General features: G+C 46.0%; 1 protein-coding gene across 2 annotated transcripts in view; it reads left to right on the top strand.

Annotated features, from left to right (window-relative positions):
* Positions 1–20,745, top strand: part of LOC139228514 (inositol-3-phosphate synthase 1-B-like) — a 26,476-nt gene extending 5,731 nt beyond the window's left edge. For both annotated transcript variants that reach the window (XM_070859584.1, XM_070859582.1), the window contains 9 exons: positions 8,393–8,554; positions 15,289–15,418; positions 16,123–16,316; positions 16,741–16,890; positions 17,125–17,340; positions 17,892–18,056; positions 18,800–18,913; positions 19,529–19,746; positions 20,177–20,745. In XM_070859584.1, coding sequence (XP_070715685.1) covers positions 8,393–8,554; positions 15,289–15,418; positions 16,123–16,316; positions 16,741–16,890; positions 17,125–17,340; positions 17,892–18,056; positions 18,800–18,913; positions 19,529–19,746; positions 20,177–20,366 — 1,539 coding nt within the window. In that variant the 3' untranslated portion in view covers positions 20,367–20,745. The remainder of the gene's footprint in view (positions 1–8,392; positions 8,555–15,288; positions 15,419–16,122; positions 16,317–16,740; positions 16,891–17,124; positions 17,341–17,891; positions 18,057–18,799; positions 18,914–19,528; positions 19,747–20,176) is intronic.
* The last annotated feature ends 932 nt before the right edge of the window (positions 20,746–21,677 follow it).

Here is a 21,677-nt window from a genome sequence, read left to right as displayed (position 1 = left end):
CCCCTCCTTCTTCCCTCCCCCCCCCTCCTTCTTCCCTCCCCCCCCTCCTTCTCCCCCCCCCCCCTCCTTCTTCCCTCCCCCCCCCTCCTTCTTCCCTCCCCCCCCCTCCTTCTTCCCCCCCCCCCTCCTTCTTCCCTCCCCCCCCCTCCTTCTTCCCTCCCCCCCCCCTCCTTCTTCCCTCCCCCCCCCTCCTTCTTCCCTCCCCCCCCCCCTCCTTCTTCCCTCCCCCCCCCCCTCCTTCTTCCCTCCCCCCCCTCCTTCTTCCCTCCCCCCCCCTCCTTCTTCCCTCCCCCCCTCCTTCTTCCCTCCCCCCCTCCTTCTTCCCTCCCCCCCCTCCTTCTTCCCTCCCCCCCCTCCTTCTTCCCTCCCCCCCTCCTTCTTCCCTCCCCCCCCTCCTTCTTCCCTCCCCCCCCCTCCTTCTTCCCTCCCCCCCCCTCCTTCTTCCCTCCCCCCCCCTCCTTCTTCCCTCCCCCCCCTCCTTCTTCCCTCCCCCCCCCCCCCTCCTTCTTCCCTCCCCCCCCCTCCTTCTTCCCTCCCTCCCCCCCCTCCTTCTTCCCTCCCCCCCCTCCTTCTTCCCTCCCCCCCCCTCCTTCTTCCCTCCTCCCCCCCCCTCCTTCTTCCCTCCTCCCCCCCCCTCCTTCTTCCCTCCTCCCCCCCCCTCCTTCTTCCCTCCCCCCCCCTCCTTCTTCCCTCCCCCCCCCTCCTTCTTCCCTCCCCCCCCCTCCTTCTTCCCTCCCCCCCCCCTCCTTCTTCCCTCCCCCCCCCCTCCTTCTTCCCTCCCCCCCCCCCTCCTTCTTCCCTCCCCCCCCCCTCCTTCTTCCCTCCCCCCCCCCCTCCTTCTTCCCTCCCCCCCCCCCCTCCTTCTTCCCTCCCCCCCCCCCCTCCTTCTTCCCTCCCCCCCCCCTCCTTCTTCCCCCCCCCCCCCCCCTCCTTCTTCCCTCCCCCCTCCTTCTCGTACACACAATGCAATTCGTAGAGCTATCGAGCGCCAGATCCAATCTCATGGGCATGAGATTCAATGCAATAGCAACCCAATGCCCAACACACGATAAGACTTGACCATGCAGAAATGTTGGGCCATATACATTGCCCATTTTTGTCACCTTTCTTTCTACCTTTGCAAGGTTGGTGGTTAATGTGTTGCGTTGGCTTTTATTCAATCTCTGCCCTTTTCACCCTAATCCTGTGTCTCTGAAACCTGGCCCACTGACTGGCAGCCTCTTTCTTGCCGATGTCCTTATTAAGTTTCCCAAATGTTGTGGTGGGTGGTGTTGGCCTGGCCTTGCAGCAGGGTTTGGAGAGAGATGAGGCAGCTAGTTGGTAGATTCCCATAGTGTATTTTTGTTAATCATCGAATGAACAATTTTTTAATTTTTTTTTGCAGAACAAGGAAGTCCCAGCTTCAGTTTTCATTGTGTATAGTTAATCTGGTAATGTGGACCCTCGCATTGGTGTTCGCTTCTTGGGTTAGGAGGGGAAAAGGAAATTAGTCAAGGTTCCCACCCCTGATCACACTGACCCCCCCCCCCCCAACCTTTCTGGTAAGTGCACTGATTTGGATGCTGGGTGAAGATGGGATGGAGCTCAGTTGTGCTGCTCCCACAGTTGAATATCCTGACTACTTATTGTCACGGTTTGCACACGAAGAATGGTCACTTGGATGAGGTACTGGAAAGCTACAGGCACCTCTGCAACTGTGACCCATCGAGTGTAGGGGAGAAAAGTAGCAATAAAAACTACTTCTGTGGATGAAAGTTTATTGTATTGATGTGTGTATTTAGCAAAACAATGTTTAAGAACACAAGAAATAGGAGCAGGAGCAGGAGTAGGTCATACGGCCCCTCGAGCCTGCTCTGCCATTTAATATAATCTTGGCTGATCCGACCATGGGTCCACTTCCCTGCCTGCTCTCCAGAACCCCTTATTCCCTTTTATCGGTTAAGAAACTGTCTATCTCTGTCTTAAATGTATTCAATGTCCCAGCTTCCATAGCTGAGGCAGCGAATTCCACAGATTTACAACCCTCTGAGAAAATACATTTCTCCTCGTCTCAGTTTTAAATGGGCGGCCCCTTATTCTAAGATCATGCCCTCTAGTTCTAGTCTCCCCATCAGTGGAAACATTCTCTCTGCATCCACCTTGTCCAGCCCCCTCATAATCTTATACATTTCGATAAGATCACCTCTCAATCTAATGAATTCCAATGAGTAGAGGCCCAACCTACTCAACCTTTCCTCATCTCTGGAATCAACCGAGTGAACCTTCTCTGAGCTGCCTCCAAAGCAAGTATATCCTTTTGTAAATATGGAAACCAAAACTGCATGCAGTAGTCCAGGTGTGACCTCACCAATACCCTGTATAAAGGCCAAGATTTGCCTATTGCTTACCTGTGAAATGAAGAGTGAGTGGCCCATATGTTAGATTGGGGGATGGGGTATTGATGTCAATGTGGTAATGTATGAGCACAAACTAGATTATCACTTGTATACAGCACCTTTTTAAACTAAAACCAGACTAAGAATATGTGGTGTCCCTGCACCTTGCTACTGAATCACACGAGGCATGTACTGCAGACATGGTCACTGCGTGACCTTTCTTTATTCCCAGGACCAAGGAGTGATGACCCTGCGTGGGACCTCCCTTTAAATACCTGAGTGCCCAGGTGAGGAGTGTCTCCCACAAGTTCACCCCCTGTGGTCAAGGTGTGCATTTCCAGGACATATATACAGTGTACAGTGTGGTTACATGAAGGTTGCATACATGACAGAATACATCGAGAATATGATGTGAATTTTGTCTGTCTCTGATCACCGACAATGCTGATATTAGTTTGAGGATCAGATAAACACTTTTTCAGTGTGATCCTGGTGATCTCGTGGAAGAATTATCTGGAAATCCAGTGTGTTGCTTGTGGGTGAGGGCATTAAATATTACTGTGCTAGAGATTTTAATCTGCAGTGTGCTACGTTGGAGCAAACCCGTCAACTCTTGCAGCACAGGAAGAAGCCATTCGGCCCGTCATGCCTGTGCCAGCTCTTTGAAAGAGTTATCCAATTAGTCCTGCTCTTCGGGATCCTGCAATTTTCTCCCCTTTAAAATATTTAAGGAAATGGTTTATATGACTGCTTGTCCCTTTTATGGGGCAGGTTTCTGCTCTCTGCCAACAAAGATTAAAACAGGCCAGACCACTCATGGAAATGCATTATTGAAGAGTTTGTTACCCCCCCCCCCCCTTCCTTTTCTGGGAAAGATGTGACATTGGAGAGAAGAGAGAGTGAGGTTTTTTATAAATCATTTGAACCAGCAATTGCACAGCCTTGGTGCAGACTTTTTAAATTTGGGCTCCTTTCCCAACCTCCATGATCACAGCAAAAGGCACTAGCTGTAAATAAACATGCATCTCTCATGGTCTTCAATTTACAACCTTGTGCATTCTGTGAAGTGGAATAGTTAGCCATCCGATTGACCATTGCCCTTTTACCATGGTATTGCACAGACTGCCCATGCTCCTGCCCACTCTAAGGTGGAGAACACCACACTGCTAAACTGTTGGCACTCAGCTAGAACTGAAAGTTGGATTTATTTGCAACGTTTAATTGCACAAGCAATACAATGCTTGACTTCTGCAATCGTTTAAACTCTGAAAATAATAGTCCAAGGTGTCGATGTGCATTTTTAACTGAACTGTTGAACGTACTGTGGATGTTTCTGCTCCACGGACCCTCCCATTGGCACAGTGTCGATGTACCCTGGGAATTCAACATCCCAAGAATGCTAATCTCCTCTTCCTTTGGAAGTGGAGGCCAGCTTTTTGAAGAATTGCCCAGATCAAAGCAGTCCTTTCCCTTTTGGTGAGCAGTGTAGTGCCCCCTTGCATGTCTTTTTTGATTTTGACTTGCTTTTGAGCAGAACTCTAGTGTTTAATGCACAATTGCAGTTTGTGTGCATTTAATATTTCCGACACACAGGTGTTATGTTGTCTATGGAATCATTTTCCCTCTGGGAAGTGGCAGGATTGCTTGCTCTCCAAACCAATAGATCGATCACGTATTGTCTGCCTTTCGATCTAGTTTTCCCCATACAGATGATCCATGTGTTGGCCTATCTAATAAAGATGTAATGCAGATTTTTTTTTTGGCAGTTTAAAGAAAGACTGAATTCTGCTTCCCCTGCAGGAGCGTTCAGTTAAAATTTTCAGGTTTTTTGTGATTTTTTTTTAAATTATAAAATGTTTTGGACCCATCTAAAAGGAAATGGTAAGCAGTGAAAAGCCACTTGCAGAATAGCTTGGGTGTTTTTACACCAGTGTTTCTTTGCATAATGATTCTGCAAACCAAATGGCGGTTCAATATTCTATTTTCCTGAGTACTATTAAGCGCCTGTCCTGTTGTGGTTAATGCTGCTTGTGATATTTTTAGGTAAAATAAAGCAATTCGATCCCGAACGTTAAGGTGGCAGGATCATAAACCGTGTCTGACTATGTTATGGTAGCGATGGGTGAGATTTTTTTCTGCAATCTTTCTAGTTTTTAAGCATTACGAGGGAGCCCTTCAGTAAGAGTGGTCTCATTAGATGAAATAGCACTTGATTGTGCAGGAAGGTGCAGTCAATGCAATGTGAGTAATGTTAGCCGGGCTTGTTGGGGACTCCCATTTGCCATGTTTAGCTTGGTTGTTTGGGTTCTTCCTTCAATGTCCCTGTTGTAATGTTACCTGGATTTTTTTGTTCCCCAATTGGCCTGGTTGTTGCCTCTCCCAGAAGATCACATGGCTTCGGTTGGGGTGGAGTGTAGAATGTTTCGGTGTAAGGGGTGTCGCAGTTGTGTGGGGCGGACTGGTTGAGCCAGATGCTCTTTACCTTTCCACCATTGTTCATAGGTTTATATGTAACCTTCAGGGCTGCTGATCGAGGCCCGTGTGACTTTGTCAGCTGGCGTGGACACGATGGGCTGAAATGGCCTCCTTCTGCGCTGTAAATTTCTGTTTCTATTTCAGAAATTGCATAAGATATACAGCACCAACCAGTTCATGCTGGAGTTTATGCTCTAAATCTATCAGCATGATCCTCTATTCCCTTCTCCCTCATATCCTTGTCTAGCCTCCCTTTAAATGCATCTATACTATTCGCTTCAATCACTTCCTGTGGCACCGAGTTCCACATTCTCCCCGCTCTTTGGGTAAAGTTTATTTTGAATTCCCTATTGGCTTTTTTGGTGACTATCTTGTATTGATGGCCTCTAGTTTTACTCTTCCCCACAAGTGGAAACATTCTCTGTCTACTCTTATCAAACCTTTCAAGAGAAAGCAGACCCAGCTTGTTCATCTTTTCCTGATGGGTAAACCCCCTCATTTCTGGTATCATCCTTGTAAATCTTTTATACATCCCCTCCAGTGCTTCCTATTGTTTATTATAATATATCGACCAGAACTGTGCGCAGTACTCGAGTGTGGAGGACCCTTCTTTCCTCACTTCTGTGAATGCTATCTAGCTTTCCCTCCCATCTCACTTTGTTTGTTTGCAATTCTACCTAGGATTGTTATGCTCATAGAAACATAGAAAATAGGTGCAGGAGTAGGCCATTCGGCCCTTCAAGCCTGCACCACCATTCAATAAGATCATGGCTGATCATTCACCTCGATACCCCTTTCCTGCTTTCTCTCCATACCCCTTGATACCTTTAGCCATAAGGGCCATATCTAACTCCCTCTTGAATATATCCAATGAACGGGCATCAACAACTCTCTGCGGTAGAAGTCCTAAATGGCTTACCCCTTATCCTTAAACTGTGTCCCCTGGTTCTGGACTTCCCCAACATCAGGAACATTCTTCCTGCATCTAACCTGTCCAGTCCCGTCAGAATTTTATGTTTCTATGAGATCCCCTCTCATCCTTCTAAACTCCAGTGAATGCAGGCCCAGTCGATCCAGTCTCCTCGTATGTCAGTTCTGCCATCCCAGTAATCAGTCTGGTGAACCTTTGCTGCACTCCCTCAATAGCAAGTACGTCCTTCCTCAGATTAGGAGACCAAAACTGAACACAATATTCCAGGTGAGGCCTCACCAAGGCCCTGTACAACTGCAGTAAGACCTCCCTGCTCCTATACTCAAATCCCCTAGCTATGAAGGCCAACATACCATTTGCTGCCTTCACCGCCTGCTGTACCTGCATGCCAACTTTCAATGACTGATGTACCATGACACCCAGGTCTCGTTGCACCTCCCCTTTTCCTAATCTGCCGTTATTCAGATAATCTGCCTTCATGTTTTTGCCACCAAAGTGGATAACCTCACATTTATCCACATAATACTGCATTTACCATGCATTTGCCCACTCACCTAACCTGTCCAAGTCACCCTGCAGCCTCTTAGCATCCTCCTCACAGCTCAGACCGCCACCCAGCTTAGTATCATCTGCAAACTTGGAGATATTACACACAATTCCTTCATCTAAATCATTGATGTATATTGTAAATAGCTGGGATCCCAGCACTGAGCCCTGCGACACCCCACTAGTCACTGCCTGCCATTCTGAAAAGGACCCATTTATCTCGACTCTCTGCTTCCTGTCTGCCAACCAGTTCTCTGTCCACATCAGTACATTACCCTCAATACAATGTGCTTTAATTTTGCACACCAATCTCTTGTGTGGGACATTGTCAAAAGCCTTTTGAAAGTCCAAATACACCACATCCACTGGTTCTCCCTTGTCCACTCTATTAGTTACATCCTCACAAAATTCTAGAAGATTTGTCAAGCATGATTTCCCTTTGATAAATCCATGCTGACTTGGACCGATCCTGTCACTCTGTCACTGCTTTCCAAATGCACTGCTATTTCATCTTTAATAATTGATTCCAACATTTTCCCCACTACTGATGTCAGGCTAACCGGTCTATGGTTACCTGTTTTCTCTCCCTACTTTTTTTTTTTAAAAGTGGTGTTACATTAGCTACCCTCCAGTCTATAGGAACTGATCCAGAGTCGATAGACTGTTGGAAAATGATCACCAATGCATCCACTATTTCTAGGGCCACTTCCTTAACTACTCTGGGATACAGACTATCAGGCCCCAGGGATTTATCGGCGTTCAATCCCATCAATTTCCCTAGCACAATTTCCCGCCTAATAAGGATTTCCTTCAGTTCTTCCTTCTCTCTAGACCCTCGGTCCCTTAGTATTTCCGGAAGGTTATTTGTGCCTTCCTTCGTGAAAACAGAACCAAAGTATTTGTTCAACTGGTCTGCCATTTCTTTGTTCCCCATTATAAATTCACCTAAATCTGACTGCAAGGGACCTACGTTTGTCTTCACTAATCTCTTTCTTTTCACATATCTATAGAAGCTTTTGCAGTTAGTTTTTATGTTCCCAGCAAGCTTCCTCTCTTACTCTATTTTCCCCCTTCTAATTAAACCCTTTGTCCTCCTCTGCTGAATTCTAAATTTCTCCCAGTCCTCAGGTTTGCTGCTTTTTCTGGCCAATTTATATGCCTCTTCCTTGGATTTAACACTATCCCTAATTTCCCTTGTTAGCCATGGTTGAGCCATCTTCCCCATTTTATTTTTACTCCAGACAGGGATGTACAATTGTTGAAGTTTATCCATATGATCTTTAAATGTTTGCCATTGCCTATCCACCATCAACCCTTCAAGTATCATTTGCCAGTCTATAGCCAATTCACGCCTCATACCTTCAAAGTTACCTTTCCTTAAGTTCAGGACCCTAGTCTCTGAATTAACTGTCACTCTCCATCTTAATAAAGAATTCTACCATATTACGGTCACTCTTCCTCAAGGGGCCTCGCACAACAAGATTGCTAATTAGTCCTTTCTCATTACACATCACCCAGTCTAGGATGGCCAGCCCTCTAGTTGGTTCCTCGACATATTGGCCTAGAAAACCATCCCTAATACACGCCAGGAAATCCTCCTCCACCGTATTGCTACCAGTTTGGTTAGCCCAATCTATATATAGATTAAAGTCACCCATGATAACTGCTGTACCTTTATTGACGCATCCCTAATTTCTTCTTTGATGCTGTCCCCAACCTCACTACTACTGTTTGGTGGTCTGTACACAACTCCCAATAGCATTTTCTGCCCTTTGGTATTCTGCAGCTCCACCCATACAGATTCATGTAGTATTGTACTTAGTTATTTTTCATCTGAGGCCGCACTTTCATTCCTGCTCCACTGGGCAGGTAGTGAAAGAAGCTTGCGCCTAGTTGCTGCATCAACTTTTGTTGAGCCTTTCTTCTAGAGTTGAACTGTCTGTTAGCTCTGAACTCCATTCCAAGATCAGCTGGCAAGCCTCTTACTCCCCTGGTGAAGCTTTGAGGTGAATGGTCGTCTGGGTTTGTGTTTTAAATGATCTGTTTCTGTTGGGCTCTGACCTAGGTGAAACCATGTTCTACCAAATTCACCTTCCGCACAGCGAGAAAGGTGCCAAAACTTGGCGTGATGCTGGTCGGATGGGGCGGTAACAACGGATCCACAGTAACTGCAGCCGTTCTGGCCAACAAGTTGGAACTTTCCTGGATGACCAAAACAGGAAAGAAGGTTGGTTGTTTCTTACAATGCTTGATCTTGCTGCTTGTTCCTTCCCAGGTAGATTTAGAGGGGTGGAAAAAAATTTGCAAGCACCTTTTAATATCATGAAATGTTTCTCTGCAGAGTAGAGCTCCTGAGATCCTGAACTAGTGAGCAGTAATAGATTGAGCAGTGTGTGAGATAGTGACTGTAGACACAGCAGGCGGCTTTGGGGAATGAAGTACCTAATGCTCCAAAAAGGAGACCTACACATGGAGGCAGAGGGCATGGTCAAGGTACTAAATGAGTACTGTGCATCACCAAGGAATAAGTGCTGCCAAAGTCCTCGTGAAAGAGGCGGTAGTGCAGAAACTGGAAGAGATAAAAATTGATAGAGGAGGCACTAGAAAGGCTGGCTGTACTTCAAGTTGATCAGTCGTCAGGACCGGATGGGATGCACCCTCGGATGTTGAGGGAAGTTAGAGGAAATTGCGGATGGTACTGGCTATAATCTTCCAATCCTCCATGGATGTGGGGGTAGTGCCAAAGGACTGAAGAATTGCAAATGTTACACTCTTGTTCAAAAATGTGTACAACGATAAACCGAGCAACTACCGGCCAGTGCACTTGACCTCGGCAGTGGGGAAGCTTTTCGAAACTATAACCTGGGACAAAATCAACAGTCACTTGGACAAGTATGGATTAATTAAAGAAAGCCAGCACAGATTTGTTTAGACAAATCGTGTTTAACCAACTTGATTGAGTTTTTTGAGGTAACAAAGGGTTGATGAGGGCAATGCGGTTGATGTGGTGTTAATGGACTTCCAAAAGGTGTTCGACAAAGTGCCACATAATAGGCTTGCAGGAAAGTTGAAGCCCATAGAATAAAAGGGACAGTAGCAGCATGGATACAAAATTGGCTCCGTGACAGGAAACAGAGTAGTGATAAAAGTTTTTTTTTCAGACTGGAGGAAGGTATACAGTGGTGTTCCCAAGGGGTCGGTTCTAGGACCACTGCTTTTCTTGATCTATATTAATGTCTTGGACTCAGGAATACAGGGCACTATTTCAAAATTTGCAGATGGCACAAAACTTGAAAGTATAGTGAACAGTGAGGAGGATAGTGATAGACTTCAAGAGGACTGGTGGAATGGGTGGACACATGGCAGATGAACTTTAACACTGGAAAGTGATACATTTTGGCAGGAAGAATGAGGAGAGGCAATATAAACTAAAGGGATGCAATCTGAAAGCGGGTGCAGGAACAGAGACCATGGGGTATTTGCACAAATCGCTGAAGGTTCAGAAAGTTTTTTTTTTAAAAAAACATACGAGATCCAGGGCTTCATGAATAGAGGCATAGAGTACAAAAGCAAGGAGGTTATGATAGAAACATAGAAAATAGGTGCAGGAGTAGGCCATTCGGCCCTTCGAGCCTGCACCGCCATTCAATGAGTTCATGGCTGAACATGCAACCTCAGTACCCCATTCCTGCTTTCTCGCCATACCCCTTGATCCCCCGAGTAGTAAGGACTTCATCTAACTCCTTTTTGAATATATTTAGTGAATTGGCCTCAACAACTTTCTGTGGTAGAGAATTCCACAGGTTCACCACTCTCTGGGTGAAGAAGTTTCTCCTCATCTCGGTCCTAAATGGCTTACCCCTTATCCTTAGACTGTGTCCCCTGGTTCTGGACTTTCCCAACATTGGGAACATTCTTCCTGCATCTAACCTGTCGAAACCCATCAGAATTTTAAACGTTTCTATGAGGTCCCCTCTCATTCTTCTGAACTCCAGTGAATACAAGCCCAGTTGATCCAGTCTTTCTTGATAGGTCAGTCCCACCATCCCGGGAATCAGTCTGGTGAACCTTCGCTGCACTCCCTCAATAGCAAGAATGTCCTTCCTCAGGTTAGGAGACCAAAACTGTACACAATACTCCAGGTGTGGCCTCACCAAGGCCCTGTACAACTGTAGCAATACCTCCCTGCCCCTGTACTCAAATCCCCTCGCTGTAAAGACCAACATGCCATTTGCTTTCTTAACCGCCTGCTGTACCTGTATGCCAACCTTCAATGACTGATGTACCATGACACCCAGGTCTTGTTGCACCTCCCCTTTTCTTAATCTGTCACCATTCAGATAATAGTCTGTCTCTCTCTGTTTTTACCACCAAAGTGGATAACCTCACATTTATCCACATTATACTTCATCTGCCATGCATTTGCCCACTCTCCTAACCTATCCAAGTCGCTCTGTAGCCTTATAGCATCCTCCTCGCAGCTCACACTGCCACCCAACTTAGTGTCATCCGCAAATTTGGAGATACTACATTTAATCCCCTCGTCTAAATCATTAATGTACAGTGTAAACTGCTGGGGCCCCAGCACAGAACCTTGTGATACCCCACTAGTCACTGCCTGCCATTCTGAAAAGTCCCCATTTACTCCTACTCTTTGCTTCCTGTCTGACAATCAGTTCTCAATCCATGTCAGCACACTACCCCCAATCCCATGTGCTTTAACTTTACACATTAATCTCTTGTGTGGGACCTTGTCGAAAGCCTTCTGAAAGTCCAAATATACCACATCAAATGGTTCTCCCTTGTCCACTCTACTGGAAACATCCTCAAAAAATTCCAGAAGATTTGTCAAGCATGATTTCCCTTTCACAAATCCATGCTGACTTGGACCTATCATGTCACCTCTTTCCAAATGCACTGCTATGACATCCTTAATAATTGATTCCATCATTTTACCCACTACTGATGTCAGGCTGACCGGTCTATAATTCCCTGTTTTCTCTCCCTTTTTTAAAAAGTGGGGTTACATTGGCTACCCTCCACTCGATAGGAACTGATCCAGAGTCAATGGAATGTTGGAAAATGACTATCAATGCATCCGCTATTTCCAAGGCCACCTCCTTAAGTACTCTGGGATGCAGTCCATCAGGCCCTGGGGATTTATCGGCCTTCAATCCCATCAATTTCCTCAACACAATTTCCCGACTATTAAGGATTTCCCTCAGTTCCTCTTCCTTACTAGACCCTCTGACCCCTTTTATATCCGGAAGGTTGTTTGTGTCCTCCTTAGTGAATACCGAACCAAAGTACTTGTTCAATTGGTCCGCCATTTCTTTGTTCCCCGTTATGACTTCCCCTGATTCTGACTGCAGGGGTCCTATGTTTGTCTTTTTATGAACCTTTTTCTCTTTACATATCTCTAGAAACTTTTGCAATCCGTCTTAATGTTCCCTGCAAGCTTCTTCTCGTACTCCATTTTCCCTGCCCTAATCAAACCCTTTGTCCTCCTCTGCTGAGTTCTAAATTTCTCCCAGTCCCTGGGTTTGCTGCTATTTCTGGCCAATTTGTATGCCACTTCCTTGGCTTTAATACTATCCCTGATTTCCCTTGATAGCCACGGTTGAGCCACCTTCCCTTTTTTATTTTTACACCAGACAGGGATGTACAATTGTTGTAGTTCATCCATGCGGTCTCTAAATGTCTGCCATTGCCCATCCACAGTCAACCCCTTAAGTATCATTCGCCAATCTATCGTAGCCAATTCACGCCTCATACCTTCAAAGTTACCCTTCTTTAAGTTCTGGACCATGGTCTCTGAATTAACTGTTTCATTCTCCATCCCAATGCAGAATTCCACCATATTATGGTCACTCTTCCCCAAGGGGCCTCGCACAACGAGATTGCTAATTAATCCTCTCTCATTACACAACACCAGTCTAAGATGGCCTCTCCCCGAGTTGGTTCCTCGACATATTGGTCTAGAAAACCATCCGTTATGCACTCCAGGAAATCCTCCTCCACCGTATTGCTTCCAGTTTGGTTAGCCCAATCTATGTGCATATTAAAATCACCCATTATAACTGCTGCACCTTTATTGCATGCACCCCTAATTTCCTGTTTGATGCCCTCCCCAACATCACTACTACTGTTTGGAGGTCTGTACACAACTCCCACTAAAGTTTTTTGCCCTTTGGTGTTCTGCAGCTCTGCATAGATTCCACATCATCCAAGCTAATGTCCTTCCTAACTAATGCATTAATCTCCTCCTTAACCAGCAATGCTACCCCATCTCCTTTTCTTTTTATTCTATCCTTCCTGAATGTTGAATACCCCTGGATGTTGAGTTCCCAGCCCTGATCATCCTGGAGCCACGTCTCTGTAATCCCAATCACATCATATTTGTTAACATCTATTTGCACTGTTAATTCATCCAGCTTATTACGGATACTCCTTGCATTAAGACACAAAGCCTTCAGGTTTGTTTTTTTAACACCCTTTTTCCTTTTAGAATTTTGCTGTACAGTGGCCCTTTTTGTTCTTTGCCTTGGGTTTCTCTGCCCTCTACTTTTCCTCATCTCCTTTCTGTCTTTTGCTTTTGTCTCCTTTTTGTTTCCCTCTGTCTCCCTGCATTGATTCCCGTCTCCCTGCATTGGTTCCCATCCCCCTGCCATATTAGTTTAACTCCTCCCCAACAGCACTAGCAAACACTCCCCCTAGGACATTGGTTCCGGTCCTGCCCAGGTGCAGACCGTCCGGTTTGTACTGGTCCCACCTCCCCCAGAAGCAGTTCCAATGCCCCAGGAATTTGAATCCCTCCCTGCTGCACCACTGCTCAAGCCACGTATTCATCTGTGCTATCCTGCAATTCCTACTCTAACTAGCACGTGACACTGGTAGCAATTGCTACTTTTGAGGTCCTACTTTTTAATTTAGGTCCTTAAATTCGTTTTGTAGGACCTCATCCCTTTTTTTACCTATATCGTTGGTACCAATGTGCACCACGACAACTGGCTGTTCTCCATCCCTTTTTAGAATGTCCTGCACCCGCTCCGAGACATCCTTGACCCTTGCACCCGGGAGGCAACATACCATCCTGGAGTCTCGGTTGCGGCCGCAGAAACGCCTATCTATTCCCCTTACAATTGAATCCCCTATCACTATCGCTCTCCCACTCTTTTTCCTGCCCTCCTGTGCAACAGAGCCAGCCACGGTGCCATGAACTTGGCTGCTGCTGCCCTCCCCTGATGAGTCATCCCCCCCAACAGTACCCAAAGCGGTGTATCTGTTTTGCAGGGGGATGACCACAGGGGACCCCTGCACTACCTTCCTTGCACTGCTCTTCCTGCTGGTCTTCCATTCCCTATCTGGCTGTGGACCCTTTCCCTGCGGTAAGACCAACTCGCTACACGTGCTACTCATGTCATTCTCAGCATCGTGGATGCTCCAGAGTGAATCCATCCTCAGCTCCAACTCCGCAACACGGTCCGTCAGGAGCTGGAAGCGGACACACTTCCCGCACACGTAGTCGTCAGGAACACTGGTGTCGTCCCTGAGTTCCCACATGGTACAGGAGGAGCATAACACGTGACTGACCTGTCCTGCCATGACTTAACCCTTAGATAAGCAACAACAATGCTAAAGTTTACTCACTGTTATAGAAGAGAAACAAGAAAAACTACTCACCAATCACCAGCCAATCACTTACCCCCTTGGCTGTGACGTCACCTTTCTGTTTCTTTCTACTTCTTTTTTGCCTTCTCCCTGTAGCTGCACAAGTACGCCTTTTATAGGCCTCACCAACGGACCTCCTTGACGCTGCTCCCGACTGCCGCCGACGCTGGGCCCCGGACTCCCTGCTGTGCCTTTTATAGGCCTCACCAACGGACCTCCTTGACGCTGCTCCCGACTGCCGCCGACGCTGGGCCCCGGACTCCCTGCTGTGCCTTTTATAGGCCTCACCAACGGACCTCCTTGACGCTGCTCCCGACTGCCCCCGACATGATGAACCTGTAAACACTAGTTCAGCCTCAACTGAAGCACTGCGTCCAATTCTGGGCACCGCACCTTAGAAAGGATGTGAAGGGCTTGGAGTGTGCGGAAAAGATTTTTTAAAATGATTCCATTAATAAGGGACTTCAGTTACATGGATAGACTGGAGAAGCTGGGGTGGTTCTCCTTAGAGCGGAGAAGGTTGAGGAGATTTGCTAGAGGTGCTCAAACATGAGGTCTGGACAGAGTAGGTAGAGGGGAAACTGTTCAAATTGGCAGAAGGGTCGAGAACCAGAGGGCACAGATTTAAGGTGATTGGTAAAAGAACCAAAGGCGATGTAACTATTTTTTACGCAGCGAGTGGTAAGGATCTGGAATGCGCTGCCTGAAAGAAGCAGACTCCATCGCGGCTTTCAAAAGGGAGTTGGATAAATACCTGAAGGGGAGGGGGATTGCAGGGCTTCGGGGAAAGGGTGAGGGAGTGGGACTGGCTGAAATGCTCTTGCAGAGAGCCAGCATGGGCTCAAGGAGCCATATGGCCTCCTTCTGTGCTGTAACCACATTGATTCTAAATTGGTCAGGGTATGTCAGGAAATCTGCAGCTTTTGTTCTTTAATAATTTTTTTTTAAAGAAACATTGCTGTGTTTTCCCCCAATGGCCCAGTAGGTGTAAGTGCTGTCAGGTATAACACGAAGCTCCATAAACAGGAGGTCTGGACTTTGGTCTGTGCTGAGTGAGTTACCTGTAGCCAGATATTTTTTTTCTCCTCCAAGAGTGGAGGAGGCTTGTGTATAGCTGGGCTGAATGGCCTGTTCTGCGCTGTAATTACGACCCCATCCCTGTGCACTTGCCTCTGCCTGATTTGAGTTTATGCATTCAGATGGTGTATGTTTATAAAAGTTGATTGTAGATAGTGAAACTTTTTTTTTCCTTTTACACTCTTCCCCTCCACCCACAACAAAAACACACAGGTTGCTAATTATTATGGATCCTTGTTTCAAGCCTCCACTGTGTGTCTCGGGACCGGTCCGGCTGGTGACATTTATGTGCCCTTCAAGGACCTACTGCCCACGGTGAATCCTAATGACATTGTGTTTGATGGTAGGTATAGGGTGGTAATTATCAAAAACCATAGGACCTGCGGGGTTTTTCAGGGGTGGGAGTACAAATTCTGTTCGATACAGGAACTAGTTGTAATAAAAACAGAAAAATAATTTCTTCTACCAAGGAAGTTTGACGCTAGTTCCTACTGCTCCCCCAGCCAGAAGTCATGACTGCTACCTGCTGCCCACTTGTCTAGCAGACTTATTTAGCTCACTGGTATCCGCACGATAGTAGCAGTGTGATGCATTAGTAATCAGTACCACTTTTGCCCAGTGGTATATGCCTGCCTTGAAGTTGCTCATGGGGCTGAGCCAGGAACATTACACTTGGGCTGACAACATTGCAATACTGAGGAAGTGCTGCATAGCTGGCAGGTGCTGTCTTTCGGATCCGATCTTAGCCCGAGGCCCATCTGCATGTTCAGGTGGACAGATGTAAAAGATTGCATTGTGCTATTTGAAGAACAGCATATTCGCCCATTGTCCTGTCCAACATTTATCCCTCTGCCAACACCAGCAAACAGATTAACTAGACATGTACAAATTGACTGCGGAATTTGTCTATGTAAGTGATGATGTATCAGAAGCACTTCATTGACTGTGAAGTGCTTGATGGCCTGAGAATGACTAAATAAATGCAACTTTAAAAAAATTCCTTACTGAACTTTTGGCATTAAGTTTGAGACGTGCGGTGTTTTCCAGGCTGGGATATCTCCTCCATGAACCTGTCGGATGCCATGGAGCGGGCTCAGGTCTTAGACTGGCAGCTTCAGGAGCAGCTGAAGCCTTACATGAAGAAGTTCCAGCCTCGACCTTCTGTTTACATTCCAGAATTCATTGCAGCAAATCAGGAGGACAGGGCAGATAATTTGATCCATGGTTCCAAAAAGGAGCAGGTACAGAAATGCTTGTAGCTGGGTAAGGGTAAGCAGACTCTTCCTGAGTTGCACTGTTCCAGAGATTGTTCTGGGCCTCTGGGTCATTTACCAGGGGTCATGACTATTTAAAATGTGTTCTCTCTCTCAAATGGTAATCTCTTGCAGAAAATGTAGTGTTGGCTAGTCTCTGCCAGGGTGGCATTCGGTGCTAGTCAGCCTCGATGCGTGTGTGTGGTCAAACTGCCTGCAGAGAAGTAAGTGTACATGAGGAATGGCCATTTGAGAACTGAGTGGCCAGTGTCTGATGAACCATACCCTAGTAGAATTCGACTTTCTTGCAAGGGGGAGACGAGGGGAAGGATTGAAAGGGGAGGGACTTTTAGTATCGAGAATTGTCTTTCAAAAGTTGCTACTAGACCCAAATTTATATTTCTCTTCCCAGATAGAGCAAATTAAAAAGGACATCCAGGACTTCAAGGCAAAGAGTGGAGTCAACAAAGTGATTGTTCTGTGGACGGCAAATACTGAGCGCTTTTGTGATGTAATTCCTGGAGTAAATGACACTGCAGAAAATCTAATGATGACAGTTGAGGTAATGTGCCAAATCTTTAGAAGCACAGTTTGTCAAATAGACAAATAATAGCCCATTGGGTGGACTCTGCCTGCACGCCAACAAATGGGACACTGACTTCCAATGCAGGAAGGAAGCCAGGCTGCTTCTAGAATCCATGAAGTCAAGAGTTGTGTCAACATCCTGCTGTCTGAGATGCTAATTTGTAGCTTTGTCATCACTTCGGTTTAATTTACTTGCCCCCTCTCGTTGCAGTGTGGCGGGGAGATATCGCCATCGACCATGTTTGCCGTGGCCAGCATTTTGGAGGGCTGTGCCTACATCAATGGATCTCCACAGAACACCTTTGTGCCAGGAGTCATTGATCTTGCCATCAAACACAAGGTGTTTATTGGGGGTGATGACTTCAAATCTGGCCAGACAAAAATCAAATCTGTTCTTGTAGACTTCCTCGTCAGTGCTGGGCTAAAGGTGAGAAGCTCTTTAATATGTTCTGCCTTCCTGTCAGTAAACATCCCAATTACTGGGTTTTGGTATGTCGTGCATCTATTGAGTCACAATACTATCTTATGAGAACACACTAAGTTTGATCTCTGGTTTGTACTGAGTTACCGTGTGTATGTGTCATGACCATATGGAGTGGCCATTTGAGGAACGTGCCCAATGCTTGTCAAACTGCATTCCAGCAAAGAATTTTAAGAGTATTTGGAGTATGGTCTTGTTAAATTGTCCAATTACTACATTTATATACTGGCCCCATATGGTGGTGTGTCTAATGTGTAGTTTCCATTAATAGCCATGGCATGCTGCTTAAAATAGTAAGTGACTCCCAGCCAGCCAGTTGCTTGCCAGCTTGTGCTGCCAGTGTGCCCCAGATTGCAACAATTGGCTTGTGCAGGACCAGTCCCAAAGATGCATTTGCTGCAGCATTAATTTCAAGAGTGTGGACAAAGGTTGTGGCCGGTTAGGCCTGAGAGAAATGTGTGACCATGCTCTGCATCATCTTCCTCTGCTTCTCGCAGACTGTCTCGATCGTCAGCTACAATCACTTGGGCAACAACGATGGGAAGAATCTCTCTGCTCCCGAACAGTTTCGATCGAAGGAGATCTCCAAGAGTAATGTAGTGGATGATATGGTTCAATCCAATCCCATCTTGTACAAACCATCTGAGAAGCCAGATCACTGTGTACGTACTGAGGCGCGGGTCTTCCCTCCTCCTCCTTTCTCCCACCCCCCCTGCCCTGGCACCATGCTGTGATTAAAATAATTTGTATGCAAAGCACTTTGAGATGCTTGATATATAAAAGCAACCTGTTGTAACTATAAACTCTCTTTCACTTGGCATCTCGTGTGTCTGCCACTCCTGTTTTTGTGCTTTGTTTGGTCTCCCTTCCTCTTGCCATTGTGCTGCCTACTCTGAGCATGGGCATTTATTTATTTTGCATTTACACTTTCCTGTGCCATGATGATGCTGCAGTTGACCTCTGCATGTCTGGGCTAAGGAGAAGCGAGCTGTTCTGATCACTCTCCAGTGACTCCAGGTAGGTCCCTGTCTGGAGTTGGGTGAGGGCAGGGCCATGCTTGGCTATGGTGTCCTTCATAGTCAAATATCATTGTCTACACTCGTGTGTCAATAATGGCCACTTGGACAAGGCAGTAAAGAGCTGCTGTTGCTCATGGGACTGCACTTCAGGAATAGAGAACATTTCAAGCCAATGTTCAGTAAAGCTGCATGAAGACTATTTCAAGTGTAAAGGGATTGAGCTTGGATGCTTTTTTATATATTAAGTCAGGTCTGATGGCTGAAGAAACTTCCTGGAATGATTGACCAGGTTGAATGAGACTAGGAGAGTTGTTGAGATGAGCTTCAGTGGGCTAAATGTCCCTTTCTCTTTTTTCTAATGTACTGTGTCTTTGTGCCTTCCTCAGATTGTTATTAAGTATGTCCCTTATGTTGGGGATAGCAAGCGTGCAATGGATGAGTATACCTCGGAGATTATGATGGGTGGCACCAACACCATCGTCCTCCATAACACCTGTGAGGTATGTGTCACATTTCACTTCACTTGGCTGGGTGAATATTCAGGTATTGGTGAGCGGGATTAATCCACAACTGCTGTAAGTCTAATTTGCTGATCCCCTTTTCTTAAATGGGTTGTAACATTTGCCACCTGTTCGGCAAAATTCTTTTTTTTTTAAAAAGAAAATGTTAGTTGGCACCGACAGCTATCTTTCCCCAAACTCCTTCAGTATTCTGCGATGTGCACCATCTATGCTCAGTGACCTGTGCTCTAATTACTTGATTTGGGTAGTGACTCCTCCTACACTTCTACTTTCACCTTCCTCTTTTCCAAGTACAAGATGGTTCCCTTCCCTTTTGACTCCTTTTGTTTTTTGCATGCTTGTAAAAGCATCTTATTTTGGAAGAGATGTTGAGCAGAGGCCCCATCTACCTGTTCAGTTAGACATAAATGATCCCATAGCACTTATTTTGCAAACCGCCTAACATTCTTCAATTATACACAATCAATAAACCCTTTCCTTTCTCTAACTCTCTCACTTAACTTATTCTCTAACTTCTTCTGGTGCTCTTGCTTACTGAAACTATTGAATGTTTCCTAAAGAAGCCTTAATGGTATGTGTTCACGTTCCATTTAGGATTCCTTGCTGGCCAGTCCTCTTATTCTGGACCTAGTGATCCTGACTGAGCTCTGCCAACGGATAATGTTCCGAACTGAATGGGATCCAGAATTCCAAACATTCCACAGTGCCCTCTCCATCCTCAGCTATCTCTGTAAGGCCCCGTTGGTGCCTGATGGAAGTCCTGTCATTAACTCACTCTTCAGGCAAAGGACCTGCATTGAAAATATTATGAGGTGAGTGTATGTTTGAAAAATCTAGTTCCCGTCCCAGTGAAGCTAAGGCTTTGAAGGCGGAGAAATTCTCTGGATTGAGGAATGGAGCAGTCAATTTAAGATGTGTTGGCCCATGAAGGCCTTGTGGGTAAAAGTGGCATCCAGTGTTGCACCATGCAGATCTGAAAGAGAATGGGGAGCACGCAGGAGTGGGAGTAGACTCGGTGGCTCATTGGGAAGGGGGGGGGCAATCATCCCTCACCTTGGCTGCCAGGCAAAGGCAAGTGGGCATATCCAGTGGTGAGTTAACGGTCTACAGCAAACTGAGTGATGCCTTGTACTGTTAGGGGTGCCAATGCAGGGCTGGCTGTGGTTATGGGGGGGGTACATCACTTGGGCTGGGGGAGTCTGACAGGTTGGCAGTAACATTTATTTATTTATTCTTTTTTAGAGCCTGCCTGGCCCTTCCTCCCCAGAACCACATGCACCTGGAACACAAGATGCAAAGAAGCTTCGTGAGTACCCGGATGGCTGGTCACACCGCAGTTCAACCTATACCTCTCAAAACTGCAGAACTCCACAACAATATCCTCCATAAGAACCATGTTCTAAATGGTCATACCAATGGATATGTTAATTAAATTTGCAAAACTCCTGTTGGAAGTGCGGTTGGTGGCGTAGCAATCTAACTCCAGGGCTCCGGGTTACTTGTGGTGTTGGGCTTTTGGATTGCGGTCTCTAAGCTATTCTGCATATTGTCTTATGTGCTGTTTAGTCCTCGCTCTCAAACACTGGAATATGAGCGTGCTGTGACTTAAGGTGATGCCACCCAATACCGCATGGGTGCTGCAGATGACCAGATAATATCTAGTTTTATTGTTGGAACAGTTAACATTTAGTATGAGCGTTTTATGCATTGAGTATTTAAATTTTGGATGTGTTAACTTAATTGCAACAAATAGCTCAATTTGAAGATGTAACCAGATGTTAGGGATTTACAATAAATACCTTCATCTTGAAGTATCTGCATTGAATTTTTTTTCTTTCTGCTGGTTTTACCACTTTCTGTTGCTGCTGTAAATGGGCAGTTGCTTCACTCCGAGGGACATCGCGTCTGTCTCCCCATAATCCCTCAGCGTGGGATTGGCAAAGATCTCAGTCCAGAAAGAACTGATTATCCTTCCACCCACACCCACAATGCCGTCCTTTTTTTAAAAAATGTCTTTCAAGTTCCCTTTAAATAAAAATCAAACTTGTGTTTTATATTACACTTTTCACAGCCTTGAGATGTTCCAAAATGTTTTACATTCAATTGACTACCTTTTTTGTAATAACTGCTGTATTCCCTACATTACAACAAAGTGCCACAGTTACTTTTTAAACTAAGTGTGCTGCTGGTTGTGGGATTAATATTGGCAGAATGGGCATATCATTGGCAAATGAAGTTCAACATGGATCAATGGGAGTTATTTCATTTTGGTAGGCAGAATAGAGATAATTTATTACTTGGGTGGGGTAAAGGAACAAGGGGATCTTGGAGTAAAAGTTGCAACATTGTTGGATTTCTTAGTCACTATCTAACCAGTGAATTCAGAAGGAAATTCTTCACCCAGAGTGGTGAGAATGTGGAACTCGTTGCCACAGGGAGGAGTTCATCGTCATAGGCAGTCCCTTAGAATCGAGAAAGACTTGCTTCCACTCCTGAAGTGAGTTCTTTGGTGGCTGAACAGTCCAATATGAGAGCTACTATCACTAGTGGGACAGCCAGTCGTTGAAGAAAGGGTGGTTGGGGAGTCTGGTTTGCCGCATGCTCTTTCCGCTGCCTGCGCTTGATTTCTACATGCTCTTGGCGTTGAGACTCGAGGTGCTCAGCGCCCTCTGATGCACTTCCTCCACTTCGCGTGGTCTTGGGCCAGGGACTCCCAGGTGTCAGTGGGGATGTTGCACTTTAT

Source organism: Pristiophorus japonicus, chromosome 18 (assembly GCF_044704955.1).
Source record: "Pristiophorus japonicus isolate sPriJap1 chromosome 18, sPriJap1.hap1, whole genome shotgun sequence".
NCBI classification, from domain to species: Eukaryota; Metazoa; Chordata; class Chondrichthyes; family Pristiophoridae; genus Pristiophorus; species Pristiophorus japonicus.
The sequence above is the reverse complement of the archived record's forward strand: the minus strand, read 5'-3'. Positions and strand labels throughout refer to the sequence as shown.